Raw genomic sequence first — 17,279 nt, forward strand, 5'->3', positions numbered from 1 at the left:
GCCTTCGGCTCATGTCATGATCCCAGGGTCCTGGGATGGAGACCCACATTGGGCTTGTGTTCCTTCTCTCACTGTGTCTCTCTCTGTCAAATAAAATCTTTTTTTTTTTTTTAAAGATTTTATTTATTTATTTGAGAGAGAGAGAACACATGAGAGGGGATAGGGTCAGAGGACGAAGCAGACTCCCTGCCGAGCAGGGAGCCCGATGCGGGACTCAATCCAGGGACTCCAGAATCATGACCTGAGCCGAAGGCAGTCACTTAACCAACTGAGCCACCCAGGCGCCCCTGTCAAATAAAATCTTTAAAAAAAAAGAAACTCATAAGGAAGAGCAAATACATTTACAGCATTATACTGTATTTGTCAAGAAAAATCCACATACAAGCGGATCCACGCAGTTCAGACCTGAGTCGTTCAAGGGTCATCTGTATCTGGAAACCACATTCTTGTTTACGATAAAGTGGTGCTCCCCGGCCTGCCTGCGGGGATATTGGAGACCCTGCTGATTGAAAGAAGGGTAGGAGGGAGAGGGTGTGGCTCCTGTGTCTACTGACCTTGAGCAGGAGGCACACCTTGAGGAACCCTTGGGCCTCACAGCAAAGGGCCTCTTTGCAAATGGATTTGGATAAAAGTAGTGCCCTTTGGCAAAGCATAGCTTACATCCTGGCCAGAGGCCTCCTGGACTGGTTCTGATGGTGCCATCTCCCTACCGTGACCTCTAGCACTGGTTGGCACCTTCAGTTTGAGACCTTGATGAGTTAAAAACTGAACCTATAGTACACCTGGCACCCAGATGCTGGTTTCTTTGGGTTTCCTCCAATAACGGGAGCCAGGGCTCCTTGGAGAAATAGCTGATTCTAGAACCGGGGCCGGACAGTGAGCCCAGAGACTCTTTAGTTCCAGAAAGAAAGGAAGTGCTCACAGAACCCAGAGTACAGGGTGTGTCAGAGGGACACAGAAGCTAACAAAAGACCTCCCAGTGGCCAAAGCTGGAACATCAAAATAAACAAAGTGGGGCTGGATTGTAACCTGAAGTCGAAAGTCAACATCTGTGACATAAATTGTGGTATAACCCTATGATTTCTAATAATTAAGTCAGTGGTGGAGAAGAGACAAATCTCACGTGCTGAGGAACCCCAAATGATTTAAGGAGATGGTTCATGCTCAAGGAGGTGACTTCCTTCCAAACAGTATGGGACCAAGAAGGGGAGGAAGAAGGACTTCACAGGGGACAAGGTCCCAGATGGGAGGTGACAGGAGGGGCAGCTGCAGCCAGATGAGTCACGTCGACGGCACCGACCCCGACATGCCGCGCCATAACGAGGAGGAGGGCGCGTGGTCTCCGTGGCCTTCTCCCCAAACCCACAACCCAGTCCAGTCATGAGAAGAGCATCAACCAAGGCCCAGTGGAGGGATGTTCCACAGCATCCCTGACCAGTCCTCAAAGCCAGGGAGTCAGAGGAGCCTCAGGGGACGTGACGCCCAAATGTCCTGTGGCTCCTGGAGGGGATCTGGGGACAGAAAGCAGATGGCAGGGAGGAACTGAAGAAATGTGAATAAAGCACGACTCTAGTTAATACAATATGTCAGTATTGGCTCATTAATTCTGAGAGCTGCCCCACACTAAGTACGATCTGCTAATTGGAGAAGCTCGAGGTAGAGAATGGGACTTCTCTGAATGACCTTGCCACTTTTTGTAAATCTGAATCTATTCTGTTTTAAAAGTTGGGCACGTGACCATTGTTGTCTCCAGGGCAAAGGGCACATAGGAAGGCTTCTGGTTTCTTTGCGGAAGATTTTTGAATTATTTGTACTTGACCGTGCACATGTAGTAGTTTTGTACTTTGGTTTAAAAGGAGTAAGCCTGTGTTCTGTGGCACAGCATAACTCTTGCCTTCTACCGGTCACTGGTAAGAATGTGTCTCCTCCACATGGTATTGGGTTTTCCAGCTTGGTGTCCTGCTCTTGTGGAGGTTGGACCAAAGGGGTCGAGTACAAGGGACGCCCCTGCTGAAACACGATCACGGAAAAACCCTAACTTACTGCATCTTCCGGCTCCCCCCTCCTGGCGAGTAAGTAGGAACTCTAAGTGGTGGCCTTGTCTCGACATCCCTAGGGGCTGGTGCCGGGCGGGATGTGGCTCCTCCTGATGGGATCATAGCTGCCCCCCCCCGCACCCCCCCCCCTGCTCTGGGCACATCTGTAGTGACCACACCTTCCTATAAGGAACATCTTCCTGTAAGGAATCCTGACTTCCCATCATATCTGCCTTTCAAAGGGACCTCGTTCAGTTGGCGAAGGCGGCTGTGAGCGGTGATGAGAGAGCCCTGGACATGTTTAACTGGAGGAAAAGTGACTTTGGAAGTTTCCTGAAAATGGGATCTCAAGAGGGACTATCATTCTTTGTCAGCCTGATGGATGGTGAGAAACTTAGGTGGGGACTCTAGGACATTGAAGCATTTTAGGGGTTCTGGTAAGGATTTTAAACAAAGAGATGATGTTTCTGCATAATATAGTAGGCTGTATGTGGGCCGGTTTTAGAGTGATGCGTCCGCTGCTCTCGGCAGTTACTTATCCAGTGTTCAGAGGAGGGCCTCACTTTGTCCTGATAGAGACGAATTGGCTGTGCTCGTGTTTGGCGGGCTCTCGCGAGGAGGCTCTCCACCAGCCAGCGGTCCTCCTGACTGCTCCCCTGCGCAGCTCCAGGCAGCATGCGTGGTACAGCGCTCCGCTGTCCGCTCTGTGGGGACAGGAAGCATCTTCCCTGTAATTCTTTGGCCAAGCTCTGGGGAGGGAGCGCGACGGGGCAGGATGGGCGCAGGCTTTGCTTCCAGGCTGCAGCACCAGCCAGCCTCCGCCGGTGGCCAGCGTTGAGTCCACTGTCTGGACTTTGACTCCTCCTCGGTATAAGCAGGGAGACAGGCCAGCAACAGCAGAGAAATGCAGTGTGAAGTAAGGGGGGAGAAGAGTGCTTTGCCTTCATGGGAGGCACTCACGTGTGTGTCTGCTGCAGGCGCGAGAGCAAGGAAATGTGGTTCACGAAGGTGGTGAGCTTCCGGAGGACGTGCCACCACGCAGCTCAGCCTTGATGGGAAGAAGAGAGCAGAGGACAGCTGGAAGGGGCTGGGGCCTTCGTCATTTTTAAAATAGGGATATTGTTTGTTTCTGGAGGTGAAGAGACAGCTGATGGAGGGGACTTTGAGGCGGTCCCGAGGGACAGGAGTGGGCACGGAGCCTTGGGCTGTGTGGGGAAGAAGATGCTAGTGCAAGGCCCCCTTAGCAAGGAGTCGAGAAGATGGTGTGGGAAGAAGGCCTAGCAGACAGGGTTGTACAGTGGGGACAAGCCTGGCTCTGGAGGGGTCAGTCCTGTCCCTCATTCAGGAGCTGTGGGCTTCGGAGACAGATTACCCCGTCTAGTCAGACTCCTGCTGTGTGCTCACTGGAAATGTCAGCTGAGTGAGCATGTGTGAGTGTGTCGCCAGGCCTGCCACCAAGGCTCACTGAGGCCGAGGCGGTGCCAGTGTGGTCATATGCTGACCACGGGCCTCTGCACAACCTTGAACCTGCCAGTTGAATGGGAAGTCAAGCATTCCTTGGAAACAGATGAGAGGAGATCAGGAGGGTGAGGAGGCTCCTGAGAGCAGCAGAAATGAGTTGCTTCATGGGCGCTCACAGGAGACTCCCCACGGATGCAGAAGCCCAAAGGGAACCTGGAGGGCAAGGAAGGGCTGGCAGGCTGGGCCAGGCAGGGGAAGAAAGGTCCCTGGGCCAGGACAAGTGCCCGCAGAGGTTGAGAGCGCAGGCAGGAAAGCCAGCCCACCAGCACGTGGGCCACAGAGGGGACAGGGAGCGGCGGCTGCGGTAGGGCCATAGCGGCTGCAGGAGGGCTGTAGCGGCTGCAGGAGAGCCGTAGCGGCTGCAGGGGGGCCGAAGCGGCTGCAGCGGGGCCGTAGTGGCTGCGGGAGGGCCGTAGCAGCTGCGGGAGGGCCGAAGCGGCTGCGGGAGGGCCGAAGCGGCTGCAGGGGGGCCCTAGCGGCTGCAGGAGGGCCCTAGCAGCTGCAGCAGGGCTGTAGCTCTCGGCCGCCACGTACGGCTGATGGACATGCCTGGCACGTGAGCACACCAAGGTGAACGAAGTCTCAAGGCTGCTGGGCAGGCCAGTGGTGCTGAGAAGGTGAAGCTTATTTCAGAGATGGCCCGGGGGGTTATGTGCAGAAGTTGTAAATTTTTATAACAAAGATGTTTATTTTGCAAACATCCCTAAGTAGATTCTGGTGGCTGCTGGTGAGTGCACTGCCACCCGGACTGACCCCTTTGCCCTTAGGGACGGTGCACTACGTGGATGAGAAAGGCAAGACCACGCAGGTGGCTTCCACAGACAGCTCCGTCCAAATGCTCTTCTACATCGAGGAAAGGGAGGCCCTGGTCGTGGTCACGCAGAACCTGCTGCTGTCTCTGTATGTAGTGAGGCCTGAGGGTGAAGCCGAGGAAGTGATGAAGGTAGGTGGGACCGTGGGCAGCAGGACACGGCCAGGGCCAGGCTTTACCTGACTTCACCACAGCCACCAGAGCTGTCCAGTAGTATCACCTACACGACTTGCTTCCCAGGAGCTTTGCAGGTGCCATCAGATGGGGGTGGGAGAGTCTGGGCTCGCTCAGGGCTGCGCCCCCTCAACTGGCTAGCTCGCAGCCTGTACACCCGGCTGTGACTCAGAATAACCACTCACCTTGCAGCAGCTCATTTGACCTTCAGGATGGAAACAGGGGGGACGGGCACATCATCCTGCTTCTCATCTGTGCGTAGATACAGGTCCTCGCTTCTGTCACGGCTGCCCCCGGCCCGGGTGTACACGGGTTGTTTTGCGCAAGGGTGCATCAGTCCCCGTCCTGGGCAGCAGCTATTTGGCTGCGGCTGCTGGGAAACAGGAGAACTCCATACAGGTGCCTCTCGGTTCTGCCCTGGGCTCTCGCTGACGGGAGGACGCTGTGGGGCGCACCCCTGTGCTGCGTGCTATTCCAAGTGTGCAGCTCACCAGGGACTGGTCCTCCCTGCTCTCCTTCCAGTTCCCTGGTTTATACCAGAGAAATCTGTGTTCCTCGGAGAATTTGAACTTTCCCTGAAGATACTCTTGTAGATGACGGAGCTGATTTTTTGTAAGCCAGTGTTTACACAGTCATTTACATACCCCTGGCACAGTAGTGGAAAAGAGAATCTCTGAGTCACCTGGACCTGGGTTCAGATTCCCTTAAGCCACTCACTGGCTGGGGGCCCCGGGCAGGTTTGCTTTCTGCAGAATAGGGTCATGACACCTGCTCAAGAGTGTGTGGTCGTGCCTGAACTGGGCTCAGCATGGTGGTCGCTCTAGAAATGCACTTACCAGGTGTCATGCACATGGCAGCTCTCATTATCAACCACTTAATGCACAGCAGAGAGCAGCAGTGCAGGGTCAGGGCTGCCTTCCCACATGTCCACACCTGCACCTGCCCAGCTAGAGCGTCCCCCCCCCAGGCCACCGCACACCAGAGACTCCAGGCTCACAAGAGCAACATGCTTCTTTTGCATGTGTCTTGTTATCAGGTCAAGTTGAGCGGGAAGACGGGTCACCGGGCCGACATTGCATTGATTGAAGGCAGTGTACTTGTGACCGCCATAGGGGAACCCGTTCTCAGGTAAGAGCCTGGCCCACACTGCCGATAAGATTCAGTCTCTTTGGAGTAATGTTCTTATTGGAGTGTAAGGTACAGACAGATTATGATGAACTTCCACAAATTGGACACGTCCATATAACCAGCTCTGAGATCAAAGAGCACAACATACCACAGACCCCAGGCACCCTCACGCGGCCCTCACAGGGTAGGCTTCTCACTGTCCTGATGGCTGCGTGTGGAATTTCTTTGCCTGGTTTTTTGAGCTTGGTGTCAGTGGAATCGTGTGTTGTGTTTGCTTGTGCAGCTGCTTCAGTTCTGTGTGATGTTGGGGGGGGTCCCCCATGTTACTGCGTGTGGTTGGAGTCCCTTTGTTCTCATTGTGAGCTGGTGTCACACATGAACCCCCTGCTCCCTTTGATTATGAACAAGGCATCGAATAGGTGTAAACGTGTTGCTGGCAGGCCGTTCATATCGGAGTCCCAGGGGCTGTGTGTGCTTCCTGAGGGCTCTGCCAGTTGAGCAGGACTCTTGGGGCTGAGGGCAGTGCACTGACGTGGCCCCTGAAGGGAGCTGTCTTCCTTTCATTGTAGATTCTGGGATTTAGAAGGCGGAGAGAATTACGTGCTGAGTCCAGAGGAGAAGTGTGGTTTCGAAAAAGCTGAGAATATAAATTGTGTTTCTTACTGTAAAGCCAAAGGTGAGACTTCTCAGGGTTGGTGCAGGAGAGGGAGGGAAGCGGCCTCGGGCCTCGCTCTGGGGGCTGCAAAATGATGACATGACTGCAGCCCTTCAAAGAATGGCGAATTGGTGGTGACTGTCAGTCACTTGAAAGAATCGCTTGGGAACAAGAAAGTGACAGTAAAGCTTTGCTTGCACACACGAAGGTCAGGGGGTTTGCTCAACAGGGTGAGTTGACCTCTGTTCCCTCCTGAAACCGCGAGAAAATGTGTGGGAAATATTAAAAATACCTGTGTATGTGTATGTGCCTATATACACACACACATACACGCGTGGAGGACAGAGAAACAGGAGATGAGCCAGAGCGCCGTTTATTTCGTGCTTGCTGAGCGCTAAGTGCCACGCTAGCCCTGGGGAAGCAGCACTGACCAGGCAGACAGGCCCCTGCTCTCGTGGGAGACTGAGGGAAAACAGCACCAACACCCCCAGCACATGCACACTCACCCTCTTCCCAGGGGGGAACAGCTATGGAGCTGGAGGCCACTGGGCGGAGAGCTGATGCCCGGATGTTTGAGAGCCATGGTCAGGAAAGAGATTCCTTCAGCTCACTTCCTGTGAACTTTGTTTTTACCCATAGGTCTTTTGGCAGCGGGTACCGATAAGGGGCGAGTAGCCATGTGGAGAAAGCTGCCAGGCCCCCAGAGCAGCCGAGTGGCAGAGGGCAAGGACAGGTGGACCCTTCAGACCCCTACTGAGCTCGAAGGCAACATCACACAGATAAAGGTACGAGCCACCAGGGTGCTGGGCACTCTCACCCTCTGCCCTGCAAAACTGGAGGAAGTGATGGTCTTTGAACTTATTGTCAGTTATGCACCTTAAGACTATATAAAAATAACAACAATAAAATAGTTCCAAAGGCCTTTGGGCTTTCAGAATTGTGGGTCTGGGATTGTGGACACCTGTGTCTTACCTATGTACCCATCCCTTTATCTCTGGTCCCTGTCTACCCTGAGAGCAGCTTTATCGAGATCTGTAACATACCAGTTTTTCTTTTAGCGTGTTCACAGTTTTGCACCCCTCACCATACCTCTTAGACCATCTTCAGCACCCGGAAGCAAAGCGTGTGCGCGTCCGCAGTCCCTCTGCTCCCCGCTCCTCCTCTGTGCAGGCGCTCCTCTACTTTCTGTCTCTCTGGATTTGCCCGTTGTGGACATGTTGTAGGGATGGAAGCATAAATCTGTAGCTTTTTGTGTCTGGCCTCTGTCCCTGAGCATCATGTTTTCCAGATTCATCCGCGTGGCTGCACGTGGCAGCAGCGCCTTGCTTTTGCAGCTGAGCCGCGCCCGGGGCAAGGACCGGCGCCTTCTGTTATCCTTCCATCCGTCCACGGACGCTTGGGTTGTTTCCACATTTGGACTTTTGTGAACCTTGCTGCTGTGAACATTTGAGTACGCGTTTCTTTGTGGACGTATGATTTCATTTCTCTTGAGCCTATGCTTTTTTATCTTATAAATTCTGTCTCGCTGGTGGTGGTCCGTATTTGGGGAGACGTATCACACCTTCCTTTCCTTCTTTAAGTGTTATTTCCTTTAATTGTTTCAATATGTTTATAGTGGCTACTATGAAGACTTCATCTGTGGAATCTGACATCTCGGCCTTCTGGGCCATTTCTCTGGCTTGCTTTTTCTTCCTGGGTGTATATCATACTCTCCTGTTTTCCCTGGCTCTGAATTTTTTGTTGCAAACTGGACATTTTAGATAAAATATTGTGTCAATCCTGCAATAGTGATCCTCTTGCTGCACTCAACCTCTAGGGCTTGTGGCCGCTGTTGGCTTATTTGCTTAGTGACCGGAGGGACCACTGTAGTGGCGTCTCTTTCCCTTGTCATGTGAAGCCTCTGACATCACTCCTTGGAGGGCCGACCTCAGGCATGTGGATGGTCCCCCTTGGGCAGCAGTGGCTATGGGGGCTCCCTGACTGTCCTCTCCCTGATCTGTTGAGCTTTCTGCCTCTGCGGGTCAACCTCCCCTGGGTTGGTTGCTCTGTTGTTTTTTGCAGTGACCCAGGGGATTGCTTGCCCCACAGTCCAGTCCCAGATTTGGGCAGATGTGGTCTTTGAGCTCAGTGTTTAAGGTTTGTTTTGACCCAGGAAGGCTTCTCCTAGGTATGCCCTTCCCCAGTTCCCTTTGGTCAGTGGTCTGGCCTGCCGTTGAGCTTGTAGTTCTCATGAAGCTTCCGGCCTCCTCTTGATGCTTACCAACAAAGCCTCCACTCTCTTCAAGAACATCCTTAGGCTTGGACTTAACCCACATTGTGTTTCAAATGAAGTCACTTCCTTTGGGGAGCCCGTCAGAACTCTCTGTTCCTATGGACTGCCTCTCCCCTTGGGGAAAACAATCTGAGTCACTGCTCCAGAGCTTGGGAGTGGGGATGATGGCCGCCTCTCTGGAATGACACCCTGCTCTGTGAGCCTGTGCAGTGTGAGCAAGCTGGGGCCAGGGCGTGGGGTCCCAGCATTCTCAGTCATGCTGTGAGCCCGAGGGACCCTTCCCCTCGCAACGTGGAGCTGGGGGAATGAGATGCCGTAGGCCTGACTGGGCACTGGACAGGGAGCTGACCTCTTGGCTGCGCCTACCAAGAGGGAGCTCCTGCACACTGAGTTGGGAGGCAGGAGGGAGAGAGTCTAGAGGCTCAGGTACCACAGATGCTGCTGTTCTTACTGGATTTAGCAGATTTTCCTGAATAAGTGTTGCTTCGTTTGCCTCACACCCAATTTCCAGAGCACGAGATGGCTGTTTCCTCATACTTTTCTCCAGTTCTGCCTGTTCCCTCCTCAGGGCTGCTCCCCTGCTGTCCTGGAGGCTGTCTCTCAGACCTGCCGTGAGCAAGCCCTCTGAGACAGAATCTACTTAACCCTACACGAGTCTTGAGAGGAAGATGTACCTCGTAAATCATTGAGGGCGCCATAGAGCACTCTGGGGGCTACCTTTAGATCCTCATCTCAGGCCATAGGTAAAAACAGCTTCTGGATGAATTAGTTAAATATCTTAATTATATCTTAAAAAATCTAAATATCTTATTTGTCTTAATTAGGGTAAATAAATGGCTAAAAATAGCATAGAATATTATCAGATCTGCAGAAAAAGTACAACTTTCTCAGATTTGAGGGACGCCTGGATGGCTCAGTCGGTTAAGTGTCTGCCTTCGGCTCAAGTCATGATCCCAGGGTCCTGGGATCAAGCCCCGCATCAGGCTCCCTGCTCGGCAGGGAGACTGCTTCTCCCTCTCCCTCCGTCTGCCGCTCCCCCTGCTTGTGCTCTCTCTCTCTCTGACAAATAAATAAAAAACCTTAAAAAAAAAAGTTAAAAAAAAAAAAACTTTCTCAGATTTATAGTAATAGGAAGAGCCACACTAATTTTCCTAAAGGACGTAAAAGAAAAACCAAGTACATGGTAACAAATACATACGTTCCTTAAGAGAAGCCTCATTGTTATAAGTGTTATTTCTTCCCAAGTAAATGCACAGATTACATGTACATCCAGTAAAAATAATGACCTTTTTTTTTTCTGGGAGAATTCAACAAAATAAACTCCTCTGGGAGGACACATGGCTGAGGAAAGAATGTATAGAGAATCAGAACATTTCTGTATCACAAACCAGAATATATCTCAAAACTATAGCAATTAAAACAGTACATGCTTACTCAGGAATGGATAAACATATCAGTGGAATGGAGAGCAGATTGAGATAGGTTTGGAAGTTTAATATGAAATTATGAAAGTGGTATTTCACATCACCAGGGGAGAGCCAGGTAATTTAATACATCATGTCAACTTGCTATTCATATATAAAAAATAAACATCTCTAAATTAACAACTGGTCAGAACAGACATATAAGCGTCTACCCATTGCTTTACAACTTGGGTGTCAGTATTTTAAAATTTTCAATAAAGTACATATTTTATGCTTACAAGTTTTTATATCAGCTTACACAATGAGAAGAAGCAGTGCTAGGAAAATGGTTGGTGAGTCCTTGTGTGTGTCACACTTTCCTGCCTACACCTCCCTTCTCCTTGTTCACACTTCTGTCTCTGTCTCTGGCATGGAATGAAGTGGGGTTCCCGGAAGAGCCTTCTGGCAGTGAACAACATCACCTCCGTGGTGATCCTCAGCGAGCAGGCCATGTCCTCACACTTCCACCAGCAAGTGGCCGTGGTGCAGATGTCCCCAAGCTTACTCAGCGTGTCCTTCCTGTCCACGGGGGTGACGCACAGCTTGCGCACAGACATGCATGTCAGCGGGGTGTTCGCCACCAAGGTGACTACAAGGGTGGCCTGGGGTTGACAAAAGACCTGGCCAGTGGTTTGGGTCATTCAGGGTGGTAAGGGGTGCAAGTGGCAGGTTCCTTTTTAATTTCCATGATTCTTTTTAGGATGCCATTGCTGTCTGGAATGGAAAACAGGTGCTGGTCTTTGAGCCTTCTGGAACCATGTTACGGAATGCAGGTGGGAGTCTTGTCCCTTAGGAGGGGGCTCACAACACCCTGCTTTATCTTCTGACCATCTAAGGGGGGTGTTGGTGCCTGTGGTGTGGGCAGGGGGCTGGCACAGGGCCACCGGGAGCCCCTTATGTCAATCATGCCTGTGCTCTGGCCCTGTGCCGCTGGGCATCACCCTACTGAGGCTGGTCAAGGTGGCTGAGAAGCCCAGGACAATGAAACAGCCAGAAAATAAGGCTAAAGGAGTATAAACCACCACAGTGCTTGCCAGGGAAGGGGGTTGCTACACACCCAGCTTCTGAACTTGTTCCAGACCAGGCAGAGCAGTGAGCCCCATGGCATCTTGACCAAGGCCAGCCTCTGTCTGGAAATTTGAGGACATATCGTCAGAGGTGCTCCGTCAGCCTCCACCTCCTGTCCTAGTGAGCCACCATGACCTTCACTCTTCAGCACATGCCTGTGGGAGTGGCCGGGGGCTGCTGGATCAGTGACCACAAACCAGACAGACATTTACTGCCTCACAGCTCTAGAGGTCAGAAGTCCAAACTCACGTTGCCTGGGCCAAATCAAGGCATCAACAGGCCACTCCACCTCCTGAGCTTTGGGAAGTCTGTTCCTCGCTTCTATCAGTGTTGGGTGGCTGCTGGCCATCCTTGGCGGGGTTGCATTGTTCCAGCATCTACCTCCATTGTCACCTTGTTCCTGTCTGAAATCTACCTCCCTCTTATAGGGGCACTTATGGTTGCATTTAGAGCCCACCTGAATAATCCAGGATAATCTCCCCATTTCAAGACCTTCCCAACTTTGGCCATATACTAGCATTCACAGGTTCCAGGGACCAGAACCTGATAGCTCCAGGGGTCACGTGCAGCCTACTCTAACAGCCCCCTTGGCCAGCAGTCCTTCTGTATAGTTCTTCCATTCACCCATGCTGACCCCACAGGACCGGTCATTGTGTGCTCCAGGGGGCTACCCCCGTGGGTTTGTCAGAGAAGCTCTCGCCTCCCTGGGGGTGTTTCTTTACTGGTGGTCACCCCTCTCCCCTCCCTCCTTTTCTCCTCTAACACGTCATTGCCTAAACTTTTCTTGTCACACTTTTCCTGCTCTGCCTTATATTATGCCTATAATTAATGTCATCTCCTCCAGTGTGGACCCCCCAGGCCAAGGATGAACTTCTTATCCCCTCCGTAGGACAGCACAGCAGGTGCTGAAGTGTTTCCTATTGTGTGTGATCATCTCTGGCTAGATAAGAACCCGTCTAGAGACAGAGACTAAGGCTTGTGGCCTCTAGAGCCCCCTCTAAGAGGAACAGACACCCGTCTAAACACTTGTGCTGCCCCAGACCACAGATGCAGCGCCGCCGTGGCCCCGCTGCTAGTCACACGGGAGAGGTGGCGGCTCGTGAGTGAGGCGGGGAGCCTGGGGCCACGTCCCTACACCAGTCCCAGGCCTGCACACTGTCCCTGCGCCTCAGGGCCTCGCTCTCTTCATCTACAGGATGCCAGAAAACACAGCCCTCATGACGCTGTCTGAGCATTATGAAGAGATGGGCTGCTGCCGCATTACGTCCCTCTCTCATCCTAGGAACCTTCCTTTGTGAATCTCCGGTGTTAGCCATGCATGAGGAAAACGTGTACACTGTGGAGCCAAACCGAGTTCAAGTTCGAACGTGGCAGGTAAATCACTGCTCTGGAGCGAGTGGGCTTGGAGATGAAAGCCACTAGAACAGTTTGAAAGGCAGTCTCTAAATCGAGCCAGAGCCACTTACTGACTTCAGCAGCCAGATCACAGTCCCCCCGCCAGGTGCTTGCTCGTCACACTGGATTCTGGGCTATCTGGTGCACTGACTGCCGGCACCTGTGAGATCGGGAGGCGGACCAGGGCCTCATGCAGTGATGAGGACTGGATCGCTGGACCCTGAGCACTCAGGTTAGGAAAGGGGAGGCCATGTTTGCTGGAGTTAATGTCCATCTTCACTGCCCATCAGTTCAGGACAGGCCTTTCCCTGCATGTGTCTGAGGGTGAGTCCGGGACGGGAGCAGCATGGGCCTTGCAGGTGACAAGCTCGAACACAGCCTCGTTCCCCCTGGTGGCAAGGAGTAGGAGGCCCCTACCTGCCAGCATCCCTGATGCCTGCAGGAACCGGGGGGCTGATGGGGTGTGATAGTTTCCTGAGCCTGCCATAATAAAGTACCACAGATGCGGTGGCTTAAAGCAATAGAACTTTAATTTCTCGCAGTTTAGGAGATAAAAAGTCTGAAATCCAGGTATGGGCAGGGTTGGCTCCTTCTGAGGTTCTGAGGGAGCATCAATCCCATGCTTTCCAGCCTCTGGTGGCTCCGGGATGCCTTGGCTTGTAGATGCATCACTCCATCTCCACCTCTGTCCTAACCTGGCCTTCTCCTCGTGTCTGGTTCTTGTTTTCTGTATCATAAGGACACTTGTCTTTGGATTTAGGGCCACCCTAATTTGGAATGGTCTCCCCTTGAGATCCTTAATTACATCTGCCAAGACCTCTTTTCCAAATAAGGTCACATTTACAACTTCCAGGTAGATGTATCTTTTGGGGGCCACCACTCAACCCAGTACATGCAGCAGTGCTCTGTGTAAAGGTCGGGAAAACCTTCACGGCCCTGGTTTCAGCTCTTAGTGTGACTGCTTTGTCTGTCTCCAAGTTGTTTGCTAGGATCCACTGTTCGGTTTCTGGAGCCTGCCGTACGCATGCATGGTGTCCTTGTACCTCACGTGCTCCTCATCCTCCCTGCCAAAGTTCCTGAAGCAGCTTCCGTGGAGTTCTTCCTGATGGGGCTCACAGTGGGTGGGAAGTGCCACTGGGGGAGGTCCTGGAGTAGAGGCTTGATGTGGGGAACGGCCTCCTGGGAGAAGGTGTGAGGGGGGCCGGCGGGGGGGGGCGGTAGGCTGCTGGCCCCTTGAGGTCCTCAGCCTATTTGAGGTGGGAGGGGAGCTGGAGGGAAGGAGGCCAGAGCCCGCTGCTGCCGACACTTGTCGGGGACATCTGCTGCAGACATACAGCCCAGGCCGGGAGGGCCATGTTAACGACCCATGAAGGGCACAGCTCTGTGAGCAAGGCAACCTGCAGGTCCTGCTGAAGGGCCGTGGGGCAAACAACCTGTGGGGAAAGGGCTAGTAACCTTAAATATAAAACTGCCAGTTATTTTACCAGCAAAAATGGGTTTATCCGGGAATAGGAGAGAATTGCAGTCTGGGACAAGCATCTACAGCAGAACCACAGCAAGTCTGCAGGATCCCAGACAGGAGGCGCTTCTGTGGGGGCGGATAGGCTGTTGTAAACAGAACGTCCATTGGAGTAAGCTGGGAGCTGCAAGTGTGGTGGCTGCTCATTGGCTGGGCTGTTGCTGGGGGAGGAGGAACCCTTCCTTCCTCCTGCTGGGATAGCGCAGGTGACCCTTGAACAACTTGGAGGCTAGGGATGCTGACCCCCCATGCGATCAAAAATCCACATATAACTGGACTCCCCAGAAATCTGGAGAGTGGGATCTTTACCAATAGCACAGGTGGTCAACATGTATTGTGTATGTCATATGTATTCTGTACTGGATTCTGACAATAAAGCAAACCAGAGGAAAGAAAGTAAAATCACAGGGAAGAGAAAACACCTTTATAGTACTGTATCCAAAAAAAAAAAAAAAAAAATCTGCGTATAAGTGTGTAAATGGACAGTGCAGCTCAACCCCTGTTGTTCCAGAGCCAGCTATATTGTCCACTTGCATGGTGGGTCTCTGCCTGTTGGGTCAGCGACCCACCGGCATGGTGGTGCCGAGCGCGCCCCCTGCTGGCCTCCTGGCTCCATTTTCTAAATGAGGTTTCCTTAAGTTTCACATTTCCTCTTCTTGATCAAGATCTTTATTTAAAAGCATCACTGATCAAATCACATTTTCCATATTTAGTGGTGGTGTTCCTCAGTGCCAGGAAGGACTTTTCCATGTTGTCATGTCCTACTTTGGTGGCGAAGTGCATTGCTTGATGCAAACCATGTAGGGCCCATTTGAGTAACAACGAAGATCAGGAGAGAGAAAAATCTCAGGTACTCCAGCATAAAACTTGTATCTTTCCGACGTTATAAGAGTTAGAGAGCGTCTCCTTATTGGGTACATCATTTTTAAAAAGTTTGAAGAGGTAACAAAATACAAACCTTAAAATAATGATACAAAACAGTAAGTAACATGATAATGCCAAATTGTATGATGGACCAGAACCAGGTGTGAAAGTAGCCAACTGAAATATTTATTGGCACTTATTCTGACGTAGGCGAGAAAGGGTCTCCCTGTGAAAGCAAGCCCAGAGTCGTGTACGCCTCCTAAAATCTCCACTTAAAGCAACCATGAGAGCAGAATGGTGGAGACTTCAAGAGCACACTGAAAGAACTAACTTAGTGCATTTGCAAAGAACCAGTGCAAATATTAAAAGGAAGCAATAGATGGTGAACTCTTTGCAAAACAGCAAAACTTCAAAGATGTCTTAAAACAGTATTGTTATTTCAAGGGAACTGTGTGGAACCAGATGCATTCTCAATACAGCATATAAAGTTGTGAATTCAGACCACATGAATTTGGATAGTAATTCAGATGAAAGAAAGACTTTTGGACATAGGAGTCATCTTAAATTTTATTCCCATTGGAGCTAAGGAAACCTTGTTGATTCTTTAACATCCCCAAACCATGGGCTACCCCAAAGGCCTACTGATCGTCAGTATAAATATTTGCAGCTTTACCCTGGCTGAGGTACAGGCTCCAGCATGGGCATGCAGCAGCCTTTTGGGCGGAGGTCACTGGCACTTCACACATCGAAGCCTGGATGACTTCACGGGGAGTTGCGATAGCAGACCCAGCACAATGTTTACCATTTTTTTCCTTTAAATACGAACCATCAGTAAACCATGAAAATGAGCAGTGGGGTGTCCTGTAAATGGTCCTGGGGAGTCCAAGGGTGATCTAGCAGCGTTCAGCAGTCATGAGGAGTTTCATCCGCATCTGGATGTCGTCCTTGTTCTGAGATAAGATGCCCAAAGCATCGGACCTGAGTTTGAGCAAACTGCAAATTTTCTTTGAAGACTTTGTCTCTTTAAGAGCAAAAGTCTTAACAGGTGGATATTGTCTCCTGTGAAGAGGTTTGAGCAGCGGGAGCAGAACAAATCATCTACATGTTGTCACAACCTAGAGTCTGCAAAAAGCTTTGTATCATCCAAATCGGCTTTTAAGGTTTGTGAAAAGAAGGATGCTCGGAGAAACACTGGGGCACTCCTGGCTATCCTTATCAACTGGAATACTAAAAATGCACTGTAGAGGTCCACTGTGGCGAAAGTTTTGCATGGAATGAATGCTGGTAGCGTGGGAGGTTGGGAACATCGGGTGCTGAGGGGCAACAGTGTTAGTTACTGCTCACAGGTCCTCAACAGACCTCCGTTCCCAGCCACTGGTTGTTCTCACAGGTAAAATGGGGATGCTACAGGGTCTAGTGCAGGGGATAATGAGGCCCTGAACCTTGTAATCTATTATGTAATCTTGAAGGCCATCTGTATTTAGAGGGTTTTGTTCTGGGGAGAGGTTTTGAGGGATCTGTTTTAATCTTGATGGGTGTGCACTGTGGGATCTGCCAGCATCATTTGAGGACTTTGCTTATAAAGAGGACAGAAGCTCATCCAATAGGGACAAATAACCAAGCAAGCCCGGAAAACCAAGGAGGAGAGTGGCAAGTTGGGAGGGCTGTTGTAAACTGAAAGTCCACTGGAGTAAACCGGGCGTTCTAAGTTGGGGGCTTCTCATTGGCTGGGCTCTTGCGGGGTAGGAGGAAAGCTTCCTGCTTCCTTCTTCTTCCTCCATCTGCAAAGGGCCTCTCTTCCTGTTGGTTCTGTAATTGACCAGGAGTGGTAGGGCTGAGAGCGCCCCCTGCCGGCTGTGGTAGTTCATTTAAATGAGGTTTCTTTTCGTTAATTTTCACAGGAATGTCAACATGCTGAGAAAGCAGGAAAGACATACTAGGAAAGGAAGAACAGACTGCTAGGAAAGGGTGAAGGGCATACTGGGAAGGGGAGAATGGCCTGCTGGGAAACATGGCGACTGAGGGTCCTGGGTGGCTGGCCTTGAGGGTCTCTGACAACAGATGGCCTGGAGTTAAGTCTTCTTGTTAATATTTTAACTAAAAGGAATATGGGTCCCTGATAACTAGTAATATAATGCCAGCATGTGTATGGCAACGTACAATAACTTGGGATTTGGAAGCCTGGACTGCGTTTCCAGACCCTTCTCCCCAGCAGGGAGCTCTTGAGGACGTAGACACACAAGCTTCGCTTGTTGTTGCTCCTTGGAGACGACACTAGACGGCTGCTGTGCCCCTTCCAGCTCTCTAACTGGACTTCTCTCCACACGGGAAGGGGGAGCTCATCCCCGTGCTTTATTCCGTTGGGGCAGGAGG

At 51.3% G+C, this 17,279-nt stretch overlaps 1 protein-coding gene across 3 annotated transcripts in view; it reads left to right on the top strand.

Annotated features, from left to right (window-relative positions):
• The window catches only part of IFT140 (intraflagellar transport 140), a 77,519-nt gene that overhangs the window by 12,117 nt on the left and 48,123 nt on the right, over positions 1–17,279 (top strand). For all 3 annotated transcript variants that reach the window (XM_081820359.1, XM_081820361.1, XM_081820360.1), the window contains exons 5-13: positions 1,951–2,072; positions 2,279–2,421; positions 4,325–4,500; positions 5,579–5,670; positions 6,240–6,346; positions 6,965–7,110; positions 10,442–10,645; positions 10,761–10,833; positions 12,411–12,502. In XM_081820359.1, the coding sequence (XP_081676485.1) occupies positions 1,951–2,072; positions 2,279–2,421; positions 4,325–4,500; positions 5,579–5,670; positions 6,240–6,346; positions 6,965–7,110; positions 10,442–10,645; positions 10,761–10,833; positions 12,411–12,502 (1,155 nt within the window). The remainder of the gene's footprint in view (positions 1–1,950; positions 2,073–2,278; positions 2,422–4,324; positions 4,501–5,578; positions 5,671–6,239; positions 6,347–6,964; positions 7,111–10,441; positions 10,646–10,760; positions 10,834–12,410; positions 12,503–17,279) is intronic.

The sequence above is a fragment of the Leptonychotes weddellii genome, chromosome 5 (genome assembly GCF_054177405.1).
Source record: "Leptonychotes weddellii isolate Sample4059 chromosome 5, ASM5417740v2, whole genome shotgun sequence".
In the NCBI taxonomy this organism is placed as follows: domain Eukaryota; kingdom Metazoa; phylum Chordata; class Mammalia; order Carnivora; family Phocidae; genus Leptonychotes; species Leptonychotes weddellii.